General features: G+C 48.8%; 1 protein-coding gene across 1 annotated transcript; it reads right to left on the reverse strand.

The window, feature by feature from the left end:
* Window positions 1-381: 381 nt before the first annotated feature.
* On the reverse strand, window positions 382-24,859 carry LOC121852229 (annexin A4-like). The gene is made up of 14 exons (XM_042346317.1): window positions 24,688-24,859; window positions 23,623-23,769; window positions 22,773-22,832; window positions 18,227-18,355; window positions 16,443-16,537; window positions 15,091-15,204; window positions 13,099-13,189; window positions 12,591-12,670; window positions 11,682-11,738; window positions 9,380-9,473; window positions 8,551-8,646; window positions 1,993-2,051; window positions 1,697-1,896; window positions 382-544 (listed from the first exon to the last, which is right to left on the reverse strand). Exons 1-14 carry the CDS (start codon window positions 24,857-24,859, stop codon window positions 382-384), a joined length of 1,557 nt encoding a protein of 518 aa, XP_042202251.1.
* Between the last annotated feature and the right edge of the window lie 236 nt (window positions 24,860-25,095).

Consider the following 25,095-nt stretch of genomic DNA (forward strand, 5'->3'; position numbering starts at 1 on the left):
AATGGCCTATGCGCAATTCACTCTATACACACTCCGTTTTGAGACGCAGGTCGCTAACTTAGGTATGTCAGAATCTCTTTAGCAGTCTGCAAGCTACACTTTGCAGAGATCGCGGCGACCACAGTCGACACCGGACTAACTTGATTGATAGACCCGATTAGCACGGGCTTTGGGGGATAACGGGTAATAGACGATACACCGAGTGCTGTCTCAGTGAGGAGGATCCGTGGGCGGGCATAGGTCCCCAGCTATTTCACACGATGGCAGGCCATCGTCCTCGAGACGAGTAGGGGCAAAGCATGTTAAGCGACGGCGAGTCAAACACATATCCCATGAACAGGGGCAGCCTTGCAGCGTAAGAAGTATAGTACTAGTCTTCTTCTAGGAACGCAGATGGCGACGGTGGTACATCGGGTCTTTACTTAAAGTCTCCATCATACAGGGAACCGCCTGTTGCTCGCTTACGTTCCTTTGGAGTGGCAGGTAGGAACTTGGTTGGACAGCGCATTCGTTCACGACAGAAAGCTCGCGGTCACGTGACGCACTTCAACCAAAAGCGTGCTTATTTCAATGTACTTCTGACAGGTAATTTTAAGAGGCGTAAAGCGACTTGACTATGTAACATGTTCAGTTTGCATTTTCCCCGCATCTAACATCCAATGTTGGAAGTCCCTAAAAACTGCCATGTTCACCGACCGAACGTGTAATGTTCTATAATTTGTATAAAAAAAACCCAGTCAATTGAAGCTGCATTGCTATTTACTGGCATTGCTTTTTAGCATTTCCCATCTTTCCCTACATTTTACACAATGTGATGGGTGGCAACTGCTCTCATCGGCAATTCGCTTATCCACAAACCGGTCGGTCCGCGTGAATACGAGGGGATACAAATTGCAGGCGTCCTTTATTATTGGCGAAAACGTTTTCATTTGCCGATCAAATCAGTGTTACGTAATAACGTATTCCCTATTTTCTTCGTTTGGTTAATGTTTACTTCAATATAGGATGATTCCGAGTCCTGCTATTTATTAAAGGAGCACCACGATGGCGAGATGTCACCTTGCTCGCCTGGTGTGCAGGAGGTCGGGGTTCCATCGTAACCCCGACGCCTGCTGCTGTGTATTTGGAGTTCGCATGTTCTCCCCGTGGTCGCGTGGATTTTTTCTTCGTCTCCTCCGGGTTTTCCATCCACATTTATGAACATGCATTGAGATTATTTAGATTTCGATTATTTACATTTATATTATTTTATTATGTTCTATTTTTATTATTTTATTATTTCTCTTCTACGTGACTTTACCGAAAGAACCAAGAGGAATATTTAGATTATTTTGGTGCTATAAATGTCCAAATGATGGGCCACTTTGTTGATCCATCATTTTGTCCAGGCCGCTTCTGAAATATAAGTTAATACCTCCTCAGTGGGCTTTGCCTGGTAGGATGGGGATGGCTGAGTTGTATTTGGGTGATGTGTTTACCTTTCACTCTTGATTTGAAGCTTTCGTGACTGCAGGAATCCATACTCTTTGGTTCTTTCGGTAAAGTCACGTAGGTAGAAAAAATAATAGATCACGATGTTTCGATCGCCGCACAAGCGATCGTCCTGAGGACTTTACCGAAAGAACCAATCGTTTTTTTTTACCTTTCTTGTACTTTGCACGACTATCATGTTTTTGTACTATTGTAATGCTCTTACCCGCCCCAACCGGACATTTTAAAAACAAAAAGAGCTTTATCGATCATCGGATTCCTCCAGTATGAATATTCGATTACCTCGATGACGGCTTGTAGCTCCTCGCCGTACGTCTGCTTGTAATGCTGCTTGATGTTCTGGAGGTCGACCTCGGAGCGGGAAACCAGCACGCGGATCAGAGTGTTCTCATCCGTGCCCAGGCCCTGCTGGAAGAAAATTGAGGCTCCGGATTATATTCAATCCTTAAGACGACCGAGCATTTCTCGTTACAGCCGCTGTCGGTCATCACCGCGACTCACCTTCATCGACTTGTGCAGTTTGTAGGCGAAGAATTCTTGCACGTTCTTGATGCACTTCACTGCGACAAATAGAAAGAAACGTTGGTTGTGTTTATGTTGTGCACAAGCCCCTTTTTTGTCAATTGACTGCTGGATGAAGGTCCTCTGCAAGCTGTCTCAGTTGTGGGGGGGGGGGGGCTGTGTGACCATACTTCACCTTGCGGGTTGGTGAAGTGGGAGACGGTTCACACACCGTGCTACAAAGTCAGCCACCCGAGATTGAGCCCCCTTACATGGCTAACATCAGTGGCGAGTAATATCAGAACCGGCCCTTTGGTCCCCCCGCTCTTCAACCTGCGTGGTGAAGTATGGTCAACCCCCGTGAGCAAACTGGCATGGGTTGGCCCTCATCCGGCAGTGGATTGAAACAAGGACTACATTTTGACTTAACTTTCGTGACTGCAGGAATTCATATTCTTTGGTTCTTTCGGTAAAGTCACGTTAATAAAATAAAATAAAAACCACGACGTTTCGATCACAACACGAGCGGTCTGATGACGACCGTTTGTGTTGCGATTGAAAAAAGGGGAAATCTATTATATTTTGCTACTGGCAAAGGAGGCCTCATGATGTGAATGCTTACCCCGAGCTCTCATTACTCTGATAGTGCGTTGTCTTTGAGTTGTGCGCCTTTTGGCGTCATCTGGTCGGACACCGTATGAGACTGGGCTCTAAAGAAAGCTGTCTCTGGTGTGGACCAATCAATTTCAAGGACAATGCACACATTATCAGAGTGTGTTTTTTGTTCGCATTCTGACCGCAGGTATTGTGGTTAATGTAAACATGATTCTTTGTTAAAAGGTTTCAGTTTTGTTGCCAGAAAAAAGGGGAAAAACCTATTATTAGATATTTATACAATTAGGGTTTTGTTTGTTTATCCAAAGCTTTCACATTAAGTTGTTATGAAGCCAGGGGAAATGTTGCCCTGGGTGGTTGAATGCGTGAGCAGTGTTTGTGCTTGATAGCAATTGTATTACACCCGCACGCAAGCAGTGGATGAAGCCTGCCAACAAATTCACCACGCACATACCCGAGGGGCCAGGCCCTTCAGGGATGTTTACCTTCAAGGACAGCTCATTCATTGGCTTTTTTTTTCTAAATGAGCAAACGGTACGGTCACAAATTGCATGTACACTTACAGCAAGCACACAACGCGGGCGGGGACACACAGAGCACATTGTTGAGGCCGCTCAATGTTCGGACCGGAGCTGTCAGCTTGCAACTCTCTCTAAGGCCCACGTGGTGGTGTGTCGTGCCGGAGGAAGCCATCACACAATGCCACTGTTGTGTCTCTATGGTGCTATAACATAAACTTGCCACCAGCGGCGGCGATAGGCATAAAGCAAAGTAAGCACAAGCTTAAAGCCCCCAAGTAGCTCACGTGGTCCCGGATTCGTGAAAAGAATATACAGCGTTGGTACACTAAATATCTCACATTTATAATAAACACGAGGTCATTAACATAGCCCTATGAATCTCTCATGTTTAGTCGACTTTTCTCGTCTACACAGCATCGCGAGGTTTGTCACTATTTCTCTTATCTCACAACATCTCTGTCACCAGCTTACTTTAACAAAGGACTACCCCCATCATCTCCGTGCCCAGCACAGTGGACCCACACTGAACGCCACAAAAGTGACAACGCCCTCAGTGATTATCCTGGGTCACGATGACTGCAGTGGAAGCACGCTGACCACAAATGCTGATTAAAAGTAACACTTTTTTTTAATGTCAACAGACATTTAATATACATCTCCATTATCTTCAGCACCCGCGATTTATCCATTGCAGGATGAAGGCCTTCCCAAGCCGTCCAACAACCGTCACCACGGCGCTTGTGCCAGGCTAAGTGCATTTTAAGGCCACGTGAAGTGTCAAACACCCGCTGACATGTCACGGGACGCACCCAGGTGCCATGGGTTGACTGACTGAGATGACTGGCTGATGCACCACCTGTAGTCCCTACTGCGTCAACTTGCTGTTTTATCCGCCCAGCGCTCCTCTCGTTGTTGTGAGCCGTCACCACCCCCTTCACTGGCACGGGATTCAACAATCCACCAAACTCCTGCACAGGAGCCGATTTCATCGCTTCATCTCCTCCGTGGACGGACCCACGGACGCGTTCCCTGCTTTGGACCATCGGCCATCATCCCTTCTCATGATAAGCCCTGTCCAATCTCAACTGCCTTTCTTTAAACAAAACATCTATTCTGTTTATAATTTCCATCATCGCCTGATTCGTGTTTTTCTTCATGGCAGCGTCATTCATGCATCGGTCTTTCCATGCTTGTGCTTTCATCATCAGCAGTTCCATTTTCCTCGTCATTTCCCATGTATTACGATCTTATTTCTGCAGGTTAAAGGCGCAGCCGTGAAATTACTTGCTCACTTCACACTGCTGGTGGAAGGGCCTCCACAATCCGAAGCTCTCGGGCAGTGGCTCTTCACCTGGGGTGCACGCACCCCCTGGTGGTGCGAGACTTGGGAAGATTTTTTTCGAAGGTAAATCATCGAAACACAAATTAAGCACGGGCACGCAAGTACAACTACAGCACTTTGTTTCATGAAACCGATGTATTTATCAATTTTTTTTTTACGATTGAGAAGCAAAGGGGTTCAAGGCCGCAGTAAATGTTGAAGAAGCACTGCTCTAGAGGGGCCACCTCTAGAAGGTGTTTCGGCTTCCACGCTGGCCAGATGTCTTAGCGAAGAGGCGCTAGTCACACCGGCACTTCACACAAAGCGTACGCAGCCTTCTTCCTGCGGTCAACTCGTTTATACCGCCGGGCGGACAAAGGCGGCGGTCGGGGGGGCGGATTTGAAGAAACTCGCGCCGCTGTTTCAACTGCCGCTACGGGAGATCGACTCGAACCGGCGACCTCTGGGTGGCAAGTCCTGCGGTGTTGCCAACCCCCCCCCCCCCCCACGGCAGCTTCCACTTCCTATACTCGGGCAGCGATGAATGTAAGGGCCCCTGTACTGCCAGCCGCGTGTTGAGACGTGCACAGAGTGGCCACAGCAGCGCACCTGCGAGTTGCACACAGGGCCTTTGAAACAATGAACAATGGACTGTGCCCATTATTTACACGGCTCGCACGGTGTGGTGGGGAGGCCGTCGTCCAGCAGTGGATTGACAACACGGGCTAGGCATGTGCACGTGCACAGAGGCAGATCGAGAATCTCCTATGGGGGGTTGCGGTGGGGATGCAGTTCCAAGCTTTTTACAGGAATAATATAAAAAAAACATTCAATGTATTCAAGGGTGCCGCGGTGGCGAGATGTTAACTCCCTCGCCTGCTGTGCCGGTGGTCGTCGGTTCGATCCCGATCCCAATCCTGACGCCCGTATATTTGGAGTTTGCGTGTTCTCCCTGTGGTCGTGTGGATTTTTCTCCGGGTTCTCTGTTTTTTTTCCCCCCTCCACATTTAGAATCATGCGCAAAGAGTACTTGGCTGCTAGAAGTTTCCGCTTGATAAGCCACTTTGTTCAGCTATCATTTGTGGCCAGGTCTCTTCTGAAAAAGAGCCATTGTGCTCAGCGGGCCTTACCTGGTAAAATAAAAAATAAACTTGTTTATAGTTTTGATTTTCCTGTAATTTTTTTATACAAATTTCCGTGGTCTTGGGGGGTAAGCCTCTGGGGCGGTGATCGTCATCGTTCACCACCTGGGATCCCCCACTCTGCATTAGGTGCAGCATTCCCTCGTTATTCGCGAGGGATAGGTTCCGGAGATGGTTGTGAACAGCACATTTCACAGATAACGATATTGACCTCACAAGCTACATTTGTAATGAATTACCTTAAATACATAAATAAGCTATGAAGTGCATTGACATTACCCCATCACTTTCTCACATCACATTATCTGTCATCAGTTTATTGCATTACGTTTTTTCTCTCTTGATGCAGCAGTCGTGTAGAGTTACGGATAGCCAAACACCGCGGATAGCAAGTCCGCGAATAACGAGGGAATGCCGTCCATCACATGTGCATTTCCATGGGATATTTATCCTGGCTCTTTTGCAGCATTCATGTTAAAGTGTATTCGTATCACGAGGTGAGAACACGAGAGACCGGGATAGTTTAATCTTCAAGAGTGACCTTGTGTCACCGGAACGACACAAGAAGCCGTGAGATGGATGTAGTACGACAATGAATCAAGTAGAAAAATGGGCGTGAAAAACAACTCTTGTGTTTGGGATAACATTTTGTTTGTAGGGTGTTGTTGGATTCCGTGGTTATGCTATCAACACAGACGCGGTACGGAAGTCGGATTCTCACCTGTTATTGGTTTTCCCAGGATTGCCCTCTTATAATAATAATAAATATTTCACTCATCCGACTTGGGAAATCTGTAAGACTTCCTGGGACACTACTGTTACCCACCACAATGCTTAATCACAATCATCATCATCGTCGTCATAAAACACCACTCGAGCCAATTCCTTTACACGTAGTTCGCCACTCTCACATTATCGCGAGACATGATTCCTGCCATGATGCGGCCCGTTTGTTTAAGAGCGTGCCGAAACACCCCAACAGACGACCACAGAGGGCTTCAAGCCAAACTGCTGGCGAGCGACCACCTTCCTGGCTGCCTTCCCACGTTGTCTGCGGTTTCCCCTCTCCGCGCCTGCGTCCGCGCGGGAAACGAACCAAAAAAAATTCAACAGCGCATCTCATCCCCCGCCAGCCCACCCCCTCCCGACCGAGATGCAATTTCTCACCAACGCTATATAAAATCTAAAACACGATTGTGATTTTTTTTTCGTTAAACAATTTTTCAACCTGGGAGGTGGTGGCCACCCTATAATGGCGAGAGATTGTGACTGGCCGGGGGGGGCACGGGGGGGGGGACACGGGGGGGGCACGGGGGGGGGGCTCGGGAGGGCCGCGGGGGGGGGGGTGGGCGCGGGGGGGGGCTGCGCGGGGGGGGGGGCACACAGACTCGTTGGCACCCCTTCCCAAAGGGCCTGCGATTGTTTCTGTAGCGCCGCTCGTTGGCTGTACCGTCAGGCACCGTAATCCCCTTTCAACCTCCTCGTTTCTGCTCAAAAGCCTCTTTTGTGTGTTTTGTGTGCGTGCAGGCAGAGATCGGTGCAGTGGCTGAACAAGATGTGCATGCCAACTCGCTGAGCCCCCGCTCAATTAGGGAGTTAGTGGCATTTTCCAGGAAATTTTACGTAAGCTTAAGATGTGTACACGAGGCGTCTACTGCAAGTCTGTTGTCAGAGACTTCTGGGAATGTATCTGTACTAAGTTACCCAATCTAATGTTTAGGCTTGAATTTAACCACCAATCCTAATGTAAGAACCTATACTTCGATCATATTGTCATCACCATCATCAATCTTCCCAAGCTGGTTCTATTTCCCACAATCCTTAGATTGTGTAATCCACCTAGCGCCTGCACATGACCTGACTTCATCGCTCCATCTCCTCGGTCGACGTCCTTTCAGATGCGGCCCGTTGAGCACAGGCCCCAAAGGCCCCAAAAGCTTCCAGCAACAAACAGCACAATTAAAGCTGTAATATATAATAGCGCTGCATGTTTGTTGCATGTATGCTTGTTGAACTTCATTTGCACCGTACATTGACAAACAGGATTATCGGAGGTGCAGAGGAAGGACACCAAACTAAACACAAAAAGCAGTTCTAAAAAATGAGTCTTCAATCTATATTTAAAAGTGCATAGCTCCAATGGCTTTCGAATATCGGATGGAAGAGCGTTCCAGACAGCCGCAGAAGGACATATAAAAGTGTGCGATGCAGTGACCGTCTTTGCTCGACGGGCAGCCAAAAGTCACTGAGAGGATGACCATAGTTCACGTGATGGTTTATGCTCTTTGACGAGATCAGCAAGGCATTTTAATTAATTTGTGGTGAGAATTTTGCGTGTCATGAGTGCGACCTTATGATGTATTCGTTCGGTAACCCGAAGCCAATGAAGCTCGGCGAGCACTGGACAGAAAATTGTGCAAGGTTGTAAGAAGTTGGCGGGGGAAAAATACGATGCGAAAGAATTCCATAGCGGAACGGTGCGAGAGCAGAAGGAACAGACAGACGGGCTTGTGACCTGCCGTGTGGTGAGTGAGAGAGAGTGTTGCTCTTGTGGGGAGCGGTAATGCAGCGGTAAGCGCTACGCTGCGCTACGAACCTGGCCACCTGGATTCTATTCCCGCTCACGGCCAACACCGGTGACGATTATCTGAACCGGTCCTTTGGCTCCCCTAGGGCAACTCAGCCTCAAATGACGACCTAGAGCGGTGTGTAAATATCATCACTGGGGAGACAAAGGCGGCCGGGCGTGGTGCTGGCCACCCACCCCATCGTGTGCCGTGCTGGCCTTCATAAATGCTCGCTAATGGCGCTCGCTCCTACAGTCTGTTTAGGCTACACGGGTGATCTTTATCCATGTGTTCTTGTGAACTACGATGCGGTGGGTGAGCACCGTGTGGGATGAGATGAAATCAGTCAGTCTGGCAGCCCGAGTCCGTGCTTGGGAGGCAACAACTCTCACCTATGGCCAGCAAGGCATCTTCAAACGAGCCGGCCGTCTCGCTCTTGATGCTCTCCTCGATGTCTTTGTTGGTCATTGTCTTGTAGGTGTCGAACACTGAGAAGACAACGCGTGCACGCGTTCAAACACGTGACCGATGCATGCGCACAGCAGCGGCGCAAATGTAGGGAGGTGCAGTGGCAGGGTGATTAGCTCACTGCGGCTAGCGGCCCAGTGATCCGAGTAAAATTTTGGCCACATTTAACATCAGTGGCGAGCGATATCTTAACCCGTCCTGGCTGTCCCTGCTTCACCAACCAGCACCGACCAGCATGGTGAAGTATGGTCGCATTTCCCCCATCGCTGACGTGGCGTTGGGAGGTCTTCATCAAGCAGTGGATTGACACAAGGGCCGTGCATTATCCTTGCAAATGTGATTTGTAACTCTCATCCTGACCGATCTATGAAAGCTACATTTGAATGTGCACTGATATCAAGGGACTGTGCATTGTCTTGGTGTGGTCTGGGCCGTTTTTGATGTCGTTTTGCTGCCTTGCCCAAGCTGGGGAATTTGCGTACTTATGCAATTTGAATATCTGAACTAGTCCTGGGCCTCTGCTAGGTCGACTCGACCTCAATTGAGTACCTGCTGCGATGTGTAAACATCGTCACTGGGGAGACAAAGGCGGTCGGGTGTGGTGCTGGCCACCCACCCCTCGTGTGCCGTGCCGGCCTTCACAGGTGCTACTCGTTAGCAGCACTTGCCCCAACAGTCTGTGAAGGCTACACGGCGACCTTTGTCTCCGTTTCGCCACATTGCAAGGGAGTCGTGGGGGGGGGTGATACGCACCGCGGCGCAGGTGGTGCACATTGCGCACGCACAGGATCGTGATGAAGGCTCCCTCGTCGGTCCCCCACTTCTTCTCTCCCGCCTCAAGCAGCTCCTGCGGAGTGAACCCGACCAGCGACAGAACAAACCAACGACTCACGAGTGACCCTCCGGCTCAGGCGAGCATTGGGGCGGTGCTCATCCCCGTTCGCGGCGCCGAGCCGGTTGGTGGACAATCCAGCGTTGCTATTATGAAGCCCCCCAACGCGTGGAATGAAACGTCGGCATCATAAACATTTTTTGTATTTTACCAGGTAAGGCCCACTGAGCTATATATAGTTATCTTTTTTTCCAGAAGTGACCTGGCTCTCACAAATTATAGCTGAACGAAGTGGCTTGTCATCATGTGGAAATTTAAAGCAGCCTAATAATCGAAATGCGTGATGTTGATTCTAAATGTGGAGGGGAAAACCGGAAGACCCAGAGAAAATAATCCGTGGCGACCATGGCAGGAGGGCGAGTCTCTCCATCAGACAGCCATCGTTGACTTCCCCCGCAAGGTCGTATTGGCTTTACCGAGCCCAGGGCGATGATGGGCTGAGTCAACCCTCCAGCCAGGAGGGTTGACTCAGCCAGGAGGGTAGACTCAGCGCTAAGGTGACGAGATGTCATCTCCCTCGGAGGTCCCGGGTTCAATCACGACCCTGACGGCTGCTGCTGTACATTTGGAGTTTGGGTGTCTCTCTCCCCGTGGTCGAGTGGACTTTTCTCCGGGCCCTCCGTTTTTTTCCCATCACAAGTGGAATCAACATCACGCGTTTAGAGTAAGTGGCTGCCGTAAACTTCCACACGATTCTAGATTTGAAGCTTTCGTGACTGCAAGGATTCATATTCTTAGGTTTTTTCGGTAAAGTCACGTAGGTGAAAAATTTAAATTTTATTTTACTTCCACACGATGACAAGCCGCTTCGTTGAGCTGCATTTGTGGCCAACTTGCTTCTGAAAAAGAGCGAATAGCTCAGTGGGCTTTACCTGGAAATATGAAAGTAGTAAAATATATATTTGAACTCGCAACCGCATCGTTCTGAGCTACTTGCTCTATGGCTGAGCCACCGTTTCAGTGAGCCGCGTAAAGTATTAATCATTCGCATGCTGCCCTATTGTCCTTGGCCATCGATCTGTGCGACTGGTGACCGATGACAGAACGAAATGTCATAGAAGTGAAGGCATTCATCAGATATCGCAAATACAAAACAGTTCATAACCGACGTATTTAAGGTGTTGGGTTTTCATAGCCACTTATACACACTTGTTTTGGGGTTAGGCCACATCATTGTGTTATGGCATAATTCTTGTCATCATCCCTCAATCATCCCAAAAAATTGGCACGTTTACAAAGATATTATTGCATGTGCCAATGCATTGATCAACGTATGACATTTTGCTCAGACTGCTTTGAGCTTCAGGCGATGAAGCTCAAAACAATCCTGCGCCGAGTTGACGGCGGAGGAACCCCGCAGTGTGGAGCAAGCGGATTGGTGGCTGGAGATGAGTGGACACGGTGCGAGGTGTGACGAGATGTGATTGGCGTTTGGGGAATAAGGGGACAGGGATGAGGGGAGGGGGAGGGAATGGGAGAGGGGACCGTGAGGATAAGAGGGCACGTGGGAGGAGGGACGAGGGAGAGAGAGCTGTGGATGGAGAGGAGAGGGCTGCGTATGAAGGAGGGAGCTGTGTGTGGAATACAAGGACTGGAACCCTTGCTTTACCTGCCTCCGTGTGTTGGTGAGGAGAGTGTCCGCTACAGATACATTGGCCACGTATAAATAAAATTGTAATACCGTTGTAAACGTGACAATCTTGTCGGGTGGTGGAGGGTGAACGACATTAACTTTGGCATAAAACCCCCATCCACGTGGTCTCGTACAAAAAAAAAACATGGATCACATTCAAGGTGTGTTTCCAGTCCTGGAATGACCACTTAACAACTTAGCAAGAGTAATTTATCGGTTGTAAAATTTTTAACATTGCGGTTTCCGCACCCCGTCACCCCCCATATTATTCCATCGTTTTGGTCGAGTTTGCTACGTACGGTTGAGTTTAACCATCATTGCGTCTACGTAGGATTGAGCTCACACGTCATCGTGTCATTCATCTGCATGCAATTTCCCGCCATTGCCGACCCGAGCTTGGGCCCCGTGACACAGATCTCCGTGGCTCATCGCGATCTTCCAGCGTCCACCAAGCGCCTGCGTCTGCATCACTTCCACGAGCTGGCAGTTCGGCGAGCGCGCTGCCTTCCGCGGTCTGCGTTATCGGTTACCTTCGCGTCTTTTTCCACGAGCTCTTGGTCCACGAAATTCCCTTCGTCCCTGTTCGCCTGGACACACAAACAAATCGGATCAAAACGTGCGCTCGGAACGTTTACCCCGACACGCGCCGACGCTCGGAATGTCGCCTTTTTTGTCGTCGTTTAATGAATGCGTCTTACCTGCCGTGACGTACGGATTGTATCGCACCACCAGTTTTGTGCGTGGCGGCGCAAAGCGTGCGATTACTTCGTACTCAAAGCTTCAGGGACTGCAGTCGTCGCACGGATCGCTGGCGGTGCGTACGAAAACACGGTCCCCTTTCATGACCTCGCCTGTCGCTTCACTTTTGTCTCCGCCCGGTGGGCTGCACCAGACGCTCGCCTCATTGGGGTGCCGCGGTGGCGAGATGTTAACGACCTCACCCAGTAGACAGAAGGTCGTGAGTTCGATGCCGACCCTGATGCCTGCTGTATATTTGGGGTTTGCATGCTCTCCCTGTGGTCGTGTGGATTTTTCTCCGGGTCCTCCGGTTTTCCCCTCCACATTTAGAATGAACGTGCGTTTTGAGTATATGCACTTTTAAATCCAGATTGGAACCTCATTTCTTTAGAACTGCTTTTGCATTAAGTTTGTTGTCCTTCCCCCGCACCTCTGATTAGCACGTTTGGCTACGTACAGTGCAAAACACGTTCAACATACATCCATTCCAGTTCTACCCCTGCTTCCCTTGCTTAGTCCTCCAGCTGCCCTGCAATCCTCCAATATCACGGCAAGACACGACAGCAAAGTACATCCGAACTGTGCTTCATCTCTCACGGCTGTAGATTGCCGGCAAGCGCTATGTTGATGTGACTGAGAATTCGGAGTGGAATGTGTCGCGAATGAAGCGATCCCATCGCGGTGCCAAGCCGCGCACACACCTGCAGCAGGGCCACCAGGACACGGCGCAGGTAGCTCGAGGTGTCCGAGGCGATGTCATCCTCCAGCTTGTTTCCATACTCTGAATGGTAAAAGGACGGACATAATTTCACGTGCAATTGATGATGATGATCATCATTTTAAAAGGTTTCAGAAAACTTGACTGGTTCACAGCGAGGCCGATTCTGCTGATGAGACGGTAAATGCCAAAGCCGGCCCAGACTTCGCTTGTGTTGCACCAATGCTGCGACGGATGAGATGCACTCCGAGAGGTTGTTGTCATTGTGCCCCTGATGATCGTTGGCAGGATGACACCAACACGCCCTGAATGACAACTTCTGAACAACAACCTCTGAATGACAACGTTTTGCCACAATTTGAGCTCCGGAGTGATTCATCGCCTCCCCACACCACGCAGCCTCCTATCGAGACGTTGGAAGCTAAACGAAGGCCAGCAGGCGGTGTTAGACCACGCCGCGGGCCGAACTGGTTGGAGATCACGGAACTGACCTTCCTCGTACACGTGGCTCATGGCGTTGATCTGCTGCTTGGTGCGTGAAGCCAGGATCTCGCTCAGGCAGCCTTCATCTGTCCCCGCGCCCTGCCACGGTGAACGGCATTAACATACGCGGGAATCGACTCACGAAACGTATATCGCCTCTTCCCCATTACAACTTTTGAAGTGCTGGGAGCACGATGTGCGTCACTTCGCTTCACGCGATGGGAGCTTCTTTCATGCTGAAGAAGCCCCCAACATCATAGCCAACTTTTAATTTCACCAGGTAAGGCCCACTGAGCAGTATAACTCTCCTTCAGAAGCGACCTGTCCACAAATGATATCTCAATAAAGTGGCTTATCACGTGGCAATTTATAGCAGCCAAATATTCTACACGCAGGGAAAAACCGGAAGACCCGGAGAAAAATCCACGCAACCACGTGGAGAACATTCAAATTCCTAATATACAGGCATCAGGGTCGGGATCGAACCCACGAGCTCCTGCATACCAGGCCAGGTCATTAACATCTCGCCACCGTGGCGTGCTAACCCTAGGAAGGGACTGAGCAAAGGGGAATCAATCAGGCAGGTGCATTATGGCAGTATAAAGGTTGGTATTCTCAAGGTTACAAATACGTAATGTGCACAATTATCACTCGGAGGCACAGGAAACCACAGATAACCGGGAAGCCAACCGCAACAATTGCCCAAGCTCTTTGGACCGATATTGGCATGTCTGGCCAACTCTATCAATGTGGGAGAAAGCTGGAGCACCCGGAGAAAACCCATGGGTACAAAGGGAGCAACACACTATCCCTGTACAGATTGTCAGAGATGCAGTCCACATTTGTTGCCGCTGCTGCTGCTGCTGCACCACCGCCTTCTCCTGGCTGAGAGCTCTTGTTGAGTGGAAAGAGATCCCGGCCTCATTTGAGCTGGTACGGCCCATTGAGCCAAGCGGCGGGCTTCAATAATAAACCGAGCGGCACAGCGACACGCGCACGTAGGGAGCCGGGAACCAAAAGCGCCCCGAGCTATTGTCACATGTCTCTTATCTACCTTTTTTAGCAAGCTTCTCGATTCTTCTTCACTGCCGCATCTCGCATAGCCTATCAGGGCCCCGTGTCAACGAGTGGCCTCTAAACCGACTCCCACTCACGTCAAACCTTTTTCCAGGTTGCTAGCCTTCAAACCTGTCTGCCGATGCAGTCGAAGCGCCACATGCGCTCCAATACGGTGTGCGCTGAGCGATCATCCAATGACGTGAGCGGTCATTTTGGTGGGGAGCTTCACCAATCAGCGGCAAACGATGCCCATTTCAAACCGCGAAGCTCTTGAACTCCGCTGTAAACTGACGGCATTTACAATACACAGGGTATGCCTTTGGGCCTTCCTTACGCAAGGGCGACCACACTTGCTGACCACCCATACTAGATATCTGTGAAAAACAGCTTCAAAGCTCAGCGTATTCCTCCAGTCCACATAAAGATTATGATTCTGATTCTGAAGACCGTCAGCAGTGGCAACAGTTAAAGGACATTACAGGATGGCAATGCGCAACCTAAAACGATAAAATAAAATTAACCCGTAAAAACTAAGTTTTTCACTATAAATCCTTTATATGCGTGGCATCGGGGCGGCTAGAGTCCTCTCGTCCTCTGGCTTGAGATGGCTGCCACCTATGGGTCAGATGATTGTCTGGCAGCATTAAACAATTGGTAATTAAATATTTAAAAATTTCCCTAAACAGTGTAAAATTTTGGAATTTTTTTTCACGAAAATGCATTGTCACGCACAACGAGTCTGTGTGCAAAATGTCAGCTCGATTGGATCACGGGAAGTGGGTTAAAAAACGACCGAAAGATTTGCACGGTCCTAAGCAAGCAAGCGAACTTAATATAAAGGATTTAAAAACTACAAATATTGATGCGAAAACGGACGTCTGGATAATGACGGTGTGAAGCTTGGTGTTCTAGTAAAGTGCATGAGACGGGCCCGCGCCCACCTTGATGGCGCTGCGCATCTCGTAGGCGTCGTACTGGGCAGGAGCGTGGAGCAGCGCCACCAGCGCCCGCTCGAACGAGCCCGAAGTCTCCGACTTGATGTCGTCGATCAGATCCTGCGATGCGGACACACAAATAAAGCCCCGTGCAGTGGCAATAGTGCACGATTGTATGATACGTGTGGATTCGCATAGCGGTATCTCTGAGTATGATTTTTTTTATTTAGACTGGAGGAATCCGATGAGCTATGAAGCTCTTTTTCACAGATGTTCCAGTTGGGGCGGGTCAGAATGTCGCAACATCAAACAACGCAAACACACGATAGGAGTGCAAATTATAGGAAACAAATCACTTTAAAGAATATACAAATAAAATTCACCTATTTTTTTATCTTATCAGGTAAAAGCCCACTGAGCTATTAACTTATTTTTCAGAAATAAGCTCATCATGTGGACATTTATAGCAGCAAAATCACTTAAATAATCTACGTGTGCGATCGCACCCTAAGACGCTGCACGGAAACAGGGGACAGATTTACTTCATCGAGAGAAAGAGGCAACCACAGGCGGAGGGATAGAGGAAATGTACTAACTACATCCAGCTTGGACTTGAACAGTGGCAGGGAGTTAATGGAACAGATGGCTGGGGGAAGGGATGGGCCTCAACAGAGATAATGACAACGTGAGGTGGGTACACACACACAATAATCACACGCAGCAAAAAAAAGATGACGTTCCATTCAAATCCAAAGTTATTGAACGTGTCACGGGTAAGGTAGGTCATTCTGTGGGAGTCATGCCAAATGTGGATCCCTCAAGGGGCTGCGTGGTGTCCCATGATTGAATGACGAACGACCGCTTTGCCCCTCACCATTGCACCACATTAGAGTTCTTTTTCCACAAATACGTCAAATAATTGAGGCGTATCGTGCGCAAAAAAAACTTGATAACTCGTACATTGATATTTCTTACATGATGTGTGCTGGTTTCATTGAATTCATTTACAATCCACCTGCGGTCGTTGCTGTTGTAACAACTCCCCACAGATGACCTCACAATGAACTGAACACTCATTCACCTATTCCATCCACCTGAGGAGGCCTTCGTTCAGCAGTGATCGAACTTAGCTTATGGTAATAATGGTGACGATGATGATGATGATATTTCCAACCAATTCACCAACGTCTAAACATCAGCCTACTCCAATGACAATTATCTTTCGCGGGGGTTGTAAAGTTTTTTTGTATTTCCCGGACACTCAATTGTGGGTGGATTGTAACCTGGCAGTATTCTAATTTGCAAATATTTGGAGTCGGTGCAAGATGACTGGATTATACTCAAGAAGTTTTACGCACTCTGCCGTACGCAGTCTTGTACGCCTTCATGATGAGCTGCCGTTGGGCGTTGCTGCGACGAGTCAGCACGTCCGTCAGCGTCTTCTCATCCGTTCCTACACAACACACACACACGCACTCCAGCTTCAAGGGAAGAATCACCAAATGTTATTATTCATTGACAAATCAATGGAGATGGCCGGGTGACTCATAGGTCAGAACACCGAGGCAGGTTTATATGAAGGTTTCCACCGCTTGTTATTAAACCGGGTTCTCAAGTGCAGTGAGTTTAGAGCCTCAGCTCGGTTAACCGGTGACTCTACAACAAAAATATTGCTCACATTAAGCTCGGTTCTTGACTGAAATTTTCGGCAAAATAAAATATTTAAAAACATTTTAATTTTAAAAGTGACGTGAAGAACATTGCTCTCTGTGGCAAGGTGCGAAAGTGCTGGCCCCTACTGTGTGGGCCAGAGGTCACATGAAATAATCTCGGAATGCAGTTCAACGACATTGGCACCGCTCTGTGGATATGGGGCCGTCCATAAATGACGTCACGCGATTTTGGACGATTTTTATCCCCCCCACCCATCGTCACACGGCGTCACAAAAAGTCAGACCAACCCTCAAATATGACGTCACAAAGCTCTGCCCCCCCCCAAAAAAAACCCATGCTTCTATTGTCGTTGTAGTGCGAATTTAATGTTGGAATGTGGCGCTGCACTCTGATGTTGTAGGAGAAAACATTTATTAAAAAGTATATTTAACTAAGTAGAACGTGTTGTCTATATTTATTTAAAGTTGCGCATTTTGATGTGACGTCACATTTCTCAACCCCCCCCCCCCAGGTGCGTGACGTCATTTATGGACGGCCCCCATCTGAATGTTTCCAAATCTCATGGCACGACGCGAAAGAAGCAATTGAGAAAAATAATTGCCACGTGACACCGTGAACGTGTAACAACATGTAGAGACCCAATGATTTCATTGCGCGAACGTTTGGGTGGAGTAGTGGTGCAGCGGTTTGCGTAAAGCTCGGTGAAGGCGTTCGAGCCCAAGCCATGGCTGACATCAGTGGCGAGTGATAATCAGAACTAGTTCTGGTCCCCGTATTAGAGTAGCCAAAATATTCTCTAAAGACTCTCCATGAAGAGCTCCCTCCAGTGGAGGCCCTTCCACCAGCAATGGCGCGAACAAGAAATTGCAGGGATGCGCCTTTATCACCTTCACCTGACCACCACACCGTCCCAAACCCTTCAACAACCCACGATGACCTGCATGGTGAAGTATGGTCAAACAGCCCCACGACTCATACGGAATGGCGATGCCTTCACCCAGCATTGGATAGACACAGGGCTGTAAAGTATTGTTACAGTAAAACCTCGATTTACGTCGGGGATGCGTTCTTGAAAGGCGCGACGACGAATATCGAAACGACGTCAATCAAAGCGATTTACAGGGTAGGTGGGTGGAGGCGAAGGCTGAGAGGCGACGGATGACGAGAAAGCACGGAGGATGCTGTCAGCGACGTAAGTCAGAATCTTTATTTAGACTGGAGGAATCCGATGAGCCATGAAACTATTTATTCACAGACGTGCAAGTGTGGGTTGAGGCGACGCAAATTAAGGTTGCGATGTTCGTGAAGTGACGACGCATTGGCGAAACGACGTGAAAGGGGGAGACGTAAATCGGGGTATCGCTGTATTTTATATCAACTGGACGACACGAATGCGAAAGGGCACACGCAAACGTGTGGCGGTTGGATAACTGAATGTAGGGGTTTGCAAACGCTGCGTGATGCTTACCCAAGCCCTTCATGGCCTTGTAGAGTTTCTCTGCATCGGCTTCCACGTTGAGACTCGGGCTCTCCCTGATGGTGCCACGCAGGTTGATCACCTGCGCAAGCAGAACACACAGTGCCCCCGGTCGTACTCCTCCACATTCAGAAACACGCAATGAGATGATTTAGATTTTTTTGGGGCCATAAATGTTCGAATGATGGGGCCACTTTGTTGAGCTGTCATTTGTGGCCAGTGCCCTTCTGAACAATAAGTGAATACCTCAGTGGGCTTTGCCTGGTAGGATGGGGATGGTTTAGATTTATTTGTAGGTGTTTGGGTGGTTTGTTTACCTTTCACGTACTTTGCACTACTATCGTGTTTTTGTTTACTGTTTGTTGTTGTAACGTTCTTACCGTCCCCTACTGAACATCTGTGAAAAAGAGCTTCACAGCTCATCGGATTCCTCCACTATAAATATTCTGATTCTTTAATCCCAAATCCACCACCCCCGGCCTCCAACCACCCAGCAGACTGACCGTGGTAAACCACGGTCAGTCAATTGGCAGGTCGTGAGTGGCAGGGCATAACGTGGGAACTCTTCCAAGACATCTGGCCAGCGTGGATGAGTAGGCCAAATACCCTCAAGGGGGCATCTCTTGAGATCCCTCGAGTGCAGGCTCGTTCTGCCAGTAGCAGCATTGACGAGCAGTCGCAGGGCCGCGACGTTACCTTCACTCTGGACGGGGCTAACATTTTGATGATTCCCTTCATCATGTTGTCGCTGTTTGGAAATATTTCATTGGGGTCTTAAAGCGGTAGCTGACTAGAAATTGTGTGTAAACGGGTCTCTAAACTGGCGCTGGACAATGTAAACGATCTTCACCGAACATTTGCTCCCCAGCAACTTGAGCCAAACTTGTATGTCCTCGGTGATGAATATGACATGAAGTTCGTCAATTAGCGACCGGGCGACCTCTCTCTCTCTGCCCGGATGAGCTCGTGCGGCTCGGACAGCCGGCGGTTCGGGTGGCAAGGGGTCCCCTTCCTCGATCCGAGCAGGACACGTGGACGGGGGCGCCACAATTGAGCACGGTCACCCGGGTGCCTCTGTGTTTCGTGGGAACACGAGAGCTCGGCGGACATACGAGCAGATTGCGTTTCATTAATAATAATAAGAAGAAGAAGAATGAGAACAACACCGCATGGGTTTTCACAGTCGCTCGCCTCAATCGCCACCGCGGAAGGCGCCGCCGTGGTGGCGAGAGGGGGCACCGCAGTGGAGAAATGTTAACTACCTCGCCTGGTACACAGGAGGTCGTGGGTTTGATCCCGACTCTGACGCCTGTATATTTGGAGTTTGCGTGTTCTCCGCGTGGTCACGTGTATTTTTCTCCGGGTCCTCCGGTTTTTCCCTTCCACACTTAGAAATGTGCGTTTGCAGCACAGCATTTGGCTGCTATACATTCCCACGTGAATGAGCCACTTTGTTGAGCTATCATTTGTGGCCAGGTCGCTTCTGAAAAATGGCCATAGAGCTCAGTGGGCCTTGCCTGTAAAAATAAAAAGTTTTGTCGAGTTTAGAACTGGCGTCTGTGTTTGAATGGCAGCAAGAATTGGTTTGTGCCGAGATCTGGTGCCGGTGTTGTGTTGAACTACTCTTACACTATAAACCAGACAGTTTTGAAGAACAGGCCTAGGCTTGACTGAGAAATGTGTCCGGGTTTGGATGGAAAAGGTGACAACCCTACACCACGTGATGATCGACATGATGTCCGACGTTCCGCTCACGTGCTGGAATGATGACCAATGCAGCTCTTGAATCGGGCTCCAAAGTCTCACTACTCACACTCCACCATGCATCAATCCAAAATAGATTTGATAAAACTTGTCTGTCCACCAGTGGTGTATACATGTGTGCACCACAGTTCGCCAATCTGTAGGTCACGTGTAGTGGGGTACAGTGTGGGTACTTCCACTTTCTCCAAAACGTTTGGGCAGCGTGGAAGAGTAGGCCAAATACATCCTCTTCTGGCAAAGAGTGGTGCAAGCAGGAAATTGCAGAGCTGCAACTTAACATTTTATATCCACAGTGATATATCGGTCTTCTTTGATGCCAGTTTAACAAGTAGGGTTTCACGACAAATATTATCCATAAATAAAAAACATTAAAATACCGTAAATTGCGGGGATAATTGACAAACTAGCCAGAATTTTTGAAAAACAAAACATCCGAGTGAGATTTGGCACGGTACACAATATACAAAAACTAATATCTGGTACTAATGATATATTACCGAAGCTATTAACAGAAGGTGTGTACCGGATTAATTGCTCCTGTGCCCAATGCTATTTTGGTCAGACAGGACGAATGATCAGCACGAGACGAAAAGAACACCAAAGGAAAATTAAATTATTCCAAACACAACTGTCCGCAGGGGCAGAAGACGCGTGCCAACAAGGACACTCAATTTATTTTGATAATGTTGAAGTTTTGTGCAAAACTAGTTACTACTGGCCAAGACTAATTAGACGATCTATTGAAATTGAGAGAATTAAAAATAATTGTAACCGTTCTGATAGCTTCAGGCCTGGTGCTGTTTGGAAACGGATTCTCAAGTAATACCACGCTGTTTAACTGCATGCCTATGCAGGTTGATGGTGATTAATTGTGAGCAGTCCACAACAGATATTGCGATTTCTTACCAAAAAACGCCAGAATGGACAAGCTCACAATTAACGACATCACATTTATCCCTCTATTTAGACTAAAACAGGAGGATTTCCCCACGATTCTGGCTGTCCGGATGATGATGCTGGTTGTGATTACTGGCGAAACGTCGTAGTCGACTTGTAAATGGTGTGGGTTTACCCTCCAACGCACCGGTGTGCTGAACTAGTAACGAATTTGCATGCTTTGTTGACAAACCTTATTAATTGGCTGTGTCGGGTGGTGGCGGGTTTAACGACACATTTATATTTACGCGATCGCACTTAAAAACAACTCTATTATTCTTCAATGCCGCACTGTGCACTGGATCTCTCTTTGGTGAATGAATCTGGCCCTGGTGTCTGCATTCCCCGTGAGCGGTCTCATGATTGCACGCTTCCTTTTAATTTTCCAGGCAAAAAAGATGCGATTCACACTGGCTAAATTCAGCATACCGTTTCGCCCTGAATTTAAGACTGTATCCAAAGCCAACGTCATTTCTTGGTCAAATGAGGCGGTGCCCATCTCCCCATTAACAGCTCTGAGCCAACGGTAGAAATCCCGCATTCCGATGGGTGCAGTGAATTTTAATGAGATTTTTTTTTTATTCCTCGTATATAAAATCCAGCATCAAGTTGTTTTACTTCTCAAAAGAGCATTGGGGCGGACTGCGCTAAAACCCCTCTTTACAGCCCTTAGCCAGTGGTGGAGATTCAACATTCCCATGGTAGGGGGCGAGTCACTCCATCGGTGCAACCGCTGTTGACGTTCCCGCAAAGTGATACGTTGTTCTTTATCGACCCAGCAGGGACGATGGGCTGAGTCATCTCGTAACCGGGATATGAACTCGCAACCATTTCCGATTGCGAGCCGCTCGCTCTGCCGCCCGAGTCATCCGGCCGGTGGCTTGTGTCATCCCACAATCTGATGGGGCCAATGACGCACGCACCCTAGCTGCTTCACCAACTATAACGAGAGGAGCAGCAACGCTGCACGAGCCGGCCCTGTGGCATGAGCACCCTACCAACGTAACGTCTCGCCGCGTCTCGTATCTTCTCATCACGTATTTATACTCGCTTCTGAGTAAACGCTCTGCCTCTGCAACTATTTTGTTTCTTAAGACAACTGCCTGGTGTTTTCCCCTTTCCTTTCTTGCCTTTCGCATATTTTTTTGACTGCATGGTTTTTGAGTCGTTATCATGCCAGTAGTTGTAACTGGAGGTGGGTTCGGCATGAGCTATACAGCTTGACACCTGTTCAAAAAAAAAGTGACAGTGTGCCTCCTTCCTCTGTTTGTCTCTCCACGTATACTCCCCATCGGCCCAACGGCCTTTTGGGAGTGCATTTTTTTCAGCAGCATTAGTTTATGCAAGCAAAAACTGTGGACTGTTTTCACATTCAGTGTCTCATCAGCGGAGTCAGGCTGGCTCGCATCAATGCTGATGAACTGCAAGATGCTTATAGGCAAGGATAGCTCTCTTTAAGATATGGGTCGCAGTTGGATGCAGAACTATACAATGCACAACACAAAATTATTATTTGAACATACACAACAAATAAGTTGGTAAGGGTAGGCCCAGGACTGGTTCAGACAGTGGTCAGTGGTGTTGTCTGTGAGCAGGAATCAAACGTACAGAACTGTCCCTGGGCTCACTCAGAAATCTCCAGTTGGCTTGGCGGCACTGCTGATGGAGCTAAATCCAAGGATGCGCAACCCAGCAGCCCAACACAGGACTGAGATTTAAAATAATGGCGCATGCGCGTGTTGTCTTTGTACACTAATGCGTTCTGATCGACCATGCGTGGCATTGCCTGGGTGAATTTTTTTTGACACCCAGTAAAATTGCATCAAACGATACTTACGCCCCCTTTGGCTGCCATGGTTGGTTTGTCGCTTGATCGATGTTCCGGGGAGCTCAGAAGCTGCAAAAAAAAGGGTTTTAAATTAAACTTACGCGACGGGAATACGTATTACTGCACACGTTTACTCGTGAGAATATCGAAGTGATAAAAACACATTTCCACTCCGGCCCCGTGGCTCAGCGGTAAAGCGAGCGGCTTGCAATCGGAAGGTTGCCAGTTCAACTCCTGGTTATGAGATTGACTGAGCCCATCATCCCTCTGGGGGGGGGGGATCTATAAAATGAGTACCACTTTGTGGGGAAGTCAAATGTGATCGTCCCATTCAGACTCACCCCCCGCCATAGGAATGTGGATTTTCCACCACTGTCTCAAGACTATAAGTGGGAGATTAGCACCAATGCCTCAATTTTCAATGCTCTTCGTTTGAGCAGGCGCGCACTGTGAGTGATAAGGTTGGTGGATCAGCAGGCGAATGCAGATGACTCTGTGGGCCAGCACAGCTCAGAGTCTGGGTTTGAAGCCCAGTCAGCAATGTGAGATGAAAACGTCGTTCAACTTTTTCAGTGTAGCAAGCTGATGGTCATCAAAGCCTGTTTGAGAAAAAGATGGGGGAAAAAGCTACGAGAGCGGGTAGTTGAGTTTTGTAGTTAACGTCGCTCAGCTCGTGTCCATGGATGTATCATATTTGAAGACATCAGAGAGTGGCAGAGAGGCGCAGTACTGCCCTAGCCAGCCACCAGGTGAGGTTGTCGTATGGACTACGTAAACCAATTGTGAAGAGTGTGACTCAGAGGCTCCACCTTTGACCAAATGATGATGACCTATGAGTATTGGCCAATGACCGCATTACCCGGTATGCCAGAGACGGTGGGGACTATGCACGTGGCTTGTAATCCAGCGCTGCGGAGCAGGCGAGGGTTGGTGTCTGCATGGGAAGGAGCGGCAATGGGCAACCTCGACTGGCTGGTTGGTGGCCTCATGCACAGTCCTCCTTCACCTAAGTGGACCGAAAGCTTCAAATCGTGCTTATGCACTCACAATGGCCCCACGTATAACCCGAGACGCACGCTGAGACCAGGCCAACGCGAAAGGCTCCACGGGACGCATGCGGCCAGCAGGCCTTGGTTTGCCCACCACTGGATAGAGCGTTTCCCCCTCGCATGCGTGGGTTTCCTCCAGGCGCTTCGGTTTCCTCCCACATGATAAACACTCATTAATTGGCTGATACCTTGACATACAGTGGACCGCAGAGCTTGGCCAATTGTAAGCTGCCGGCTCAGTGCGCGGCTCCCTTCCCGCTTTTCTGTGGTTCCTCACCCCTTCTGTGTCCTTCTCTCTCTATGAGAGCGAGTGAATATGCTGTGCAGCGGTGCAGTATAAGTTGAAATCATGATTATTATTATTATTGTCTCGGAAACGTCCCAAAACGGGGATGCGGTGGTCCGATTAGCACCTTCGCTTAGCCGCGGTTGGCTACATACGGTGCGAAAGAAGTTAAAATAAGTTAAAGAATTCTCAAAATGTTCAGCATTTTGAATAGTAATCGGAGTAGAAGGCTGCTGTGGGCTGATAGGTGACGTGAGGTTCGTGTTTTTGAAAGTTCGAGCTGACGATAAACTTTTGTAAGAGGAAGCACGATGCCACAAATCACAGCGCTAGGCGATCGCGGAGGAAGGCGCTGCGGTGTTTCACAAGAGCGTCATCGTCGGCCAGTCGCGGGCGACGGCATTGCGATGTAGTTTTCCCCATGTAGCAATTTGCAGTGTCATTCTTTAAAATTTGAACCCGGCACATAACGGCCAACCACTTTTAGTTCTTCCCCAATAACCTGACGGTATCTTTACCGTCCGCTGTGAAGCGGGCCGGCGAGCAGCAGCAAGTCAAGGTTAACACCTCCCCTCCACGCAGTATTAACCAGGGCGGCCGCGGGGCACGAACCGCGGCAACAGCTCGGATCGCTGATACGTTTGTGGCACGGCGCTGAGAGAGGCCTCGCCCGTCGATGCATTATTCAGCGGCGCAATGCGACACTGGCGCAAGCGGCCGTGAACTCGATGCCCTTCTCGTATTCGGCACCGGTGCTGCATATTGCAGGAGGACTCTGTCTTGCAACAATCGTGAATAATAGGAAGGACTTTAGGAAGAAAAGGGTGGCAGATTGTAGGAGTTTTTCGTGGACTCTGCAGCTCCACCGATAACGGGAGTCGCGGATAATAGGCTCGCGGATACGGTGGCATCTCCTGTAAATATTTACACTGGTGGGAAGGAAAACCATCACTGGGATGAGCAACATTTGATGTATGTTTTGAATGTGTTATACTAC

Source organism: Callorhinchus milii, unplaced genomic scaffold (genome assembly GCF_018977255.1).
Source record: "Callorhinchus milii isolate IMCB2004 unplaced genomic scaffold, IMCB_Cmil_1.0 Scaffold609, whole genome shotgun sequence".
Taxonomy (NCBI): Eukaryota; Metazoa; Chordata; class Chondrichthyes; order Chimaeriformes; family Callorhinchidae; genus Callorhinchus; species Callorhinchus milii.

Bases quoted from the DNA above. Each gene is read 5' to 3' on its own strand.
- LOC121852229 (XM_042346317.1), bottom strand. From the start codon at position 24,859: ATGCAGCACCGGTGCCGAATACGAGAAGGGCATCGAGTTCACGGCCGC. The intron at 22,833-23,622 runs GTAATGCGGTCA...TTTTTTTTGCAG, and splicing joins CACCGTCTCTGGCATACCGG to CTTCTGAGCTCCCCGGAACA. The intron at 2,052-8,550 runs GTGAGAGTTGTT...TATTTGTCGCAG, and splicing joins AGATGCCTTGCTGGCCATAG to TGAAGTGCATCAAGAACGTG.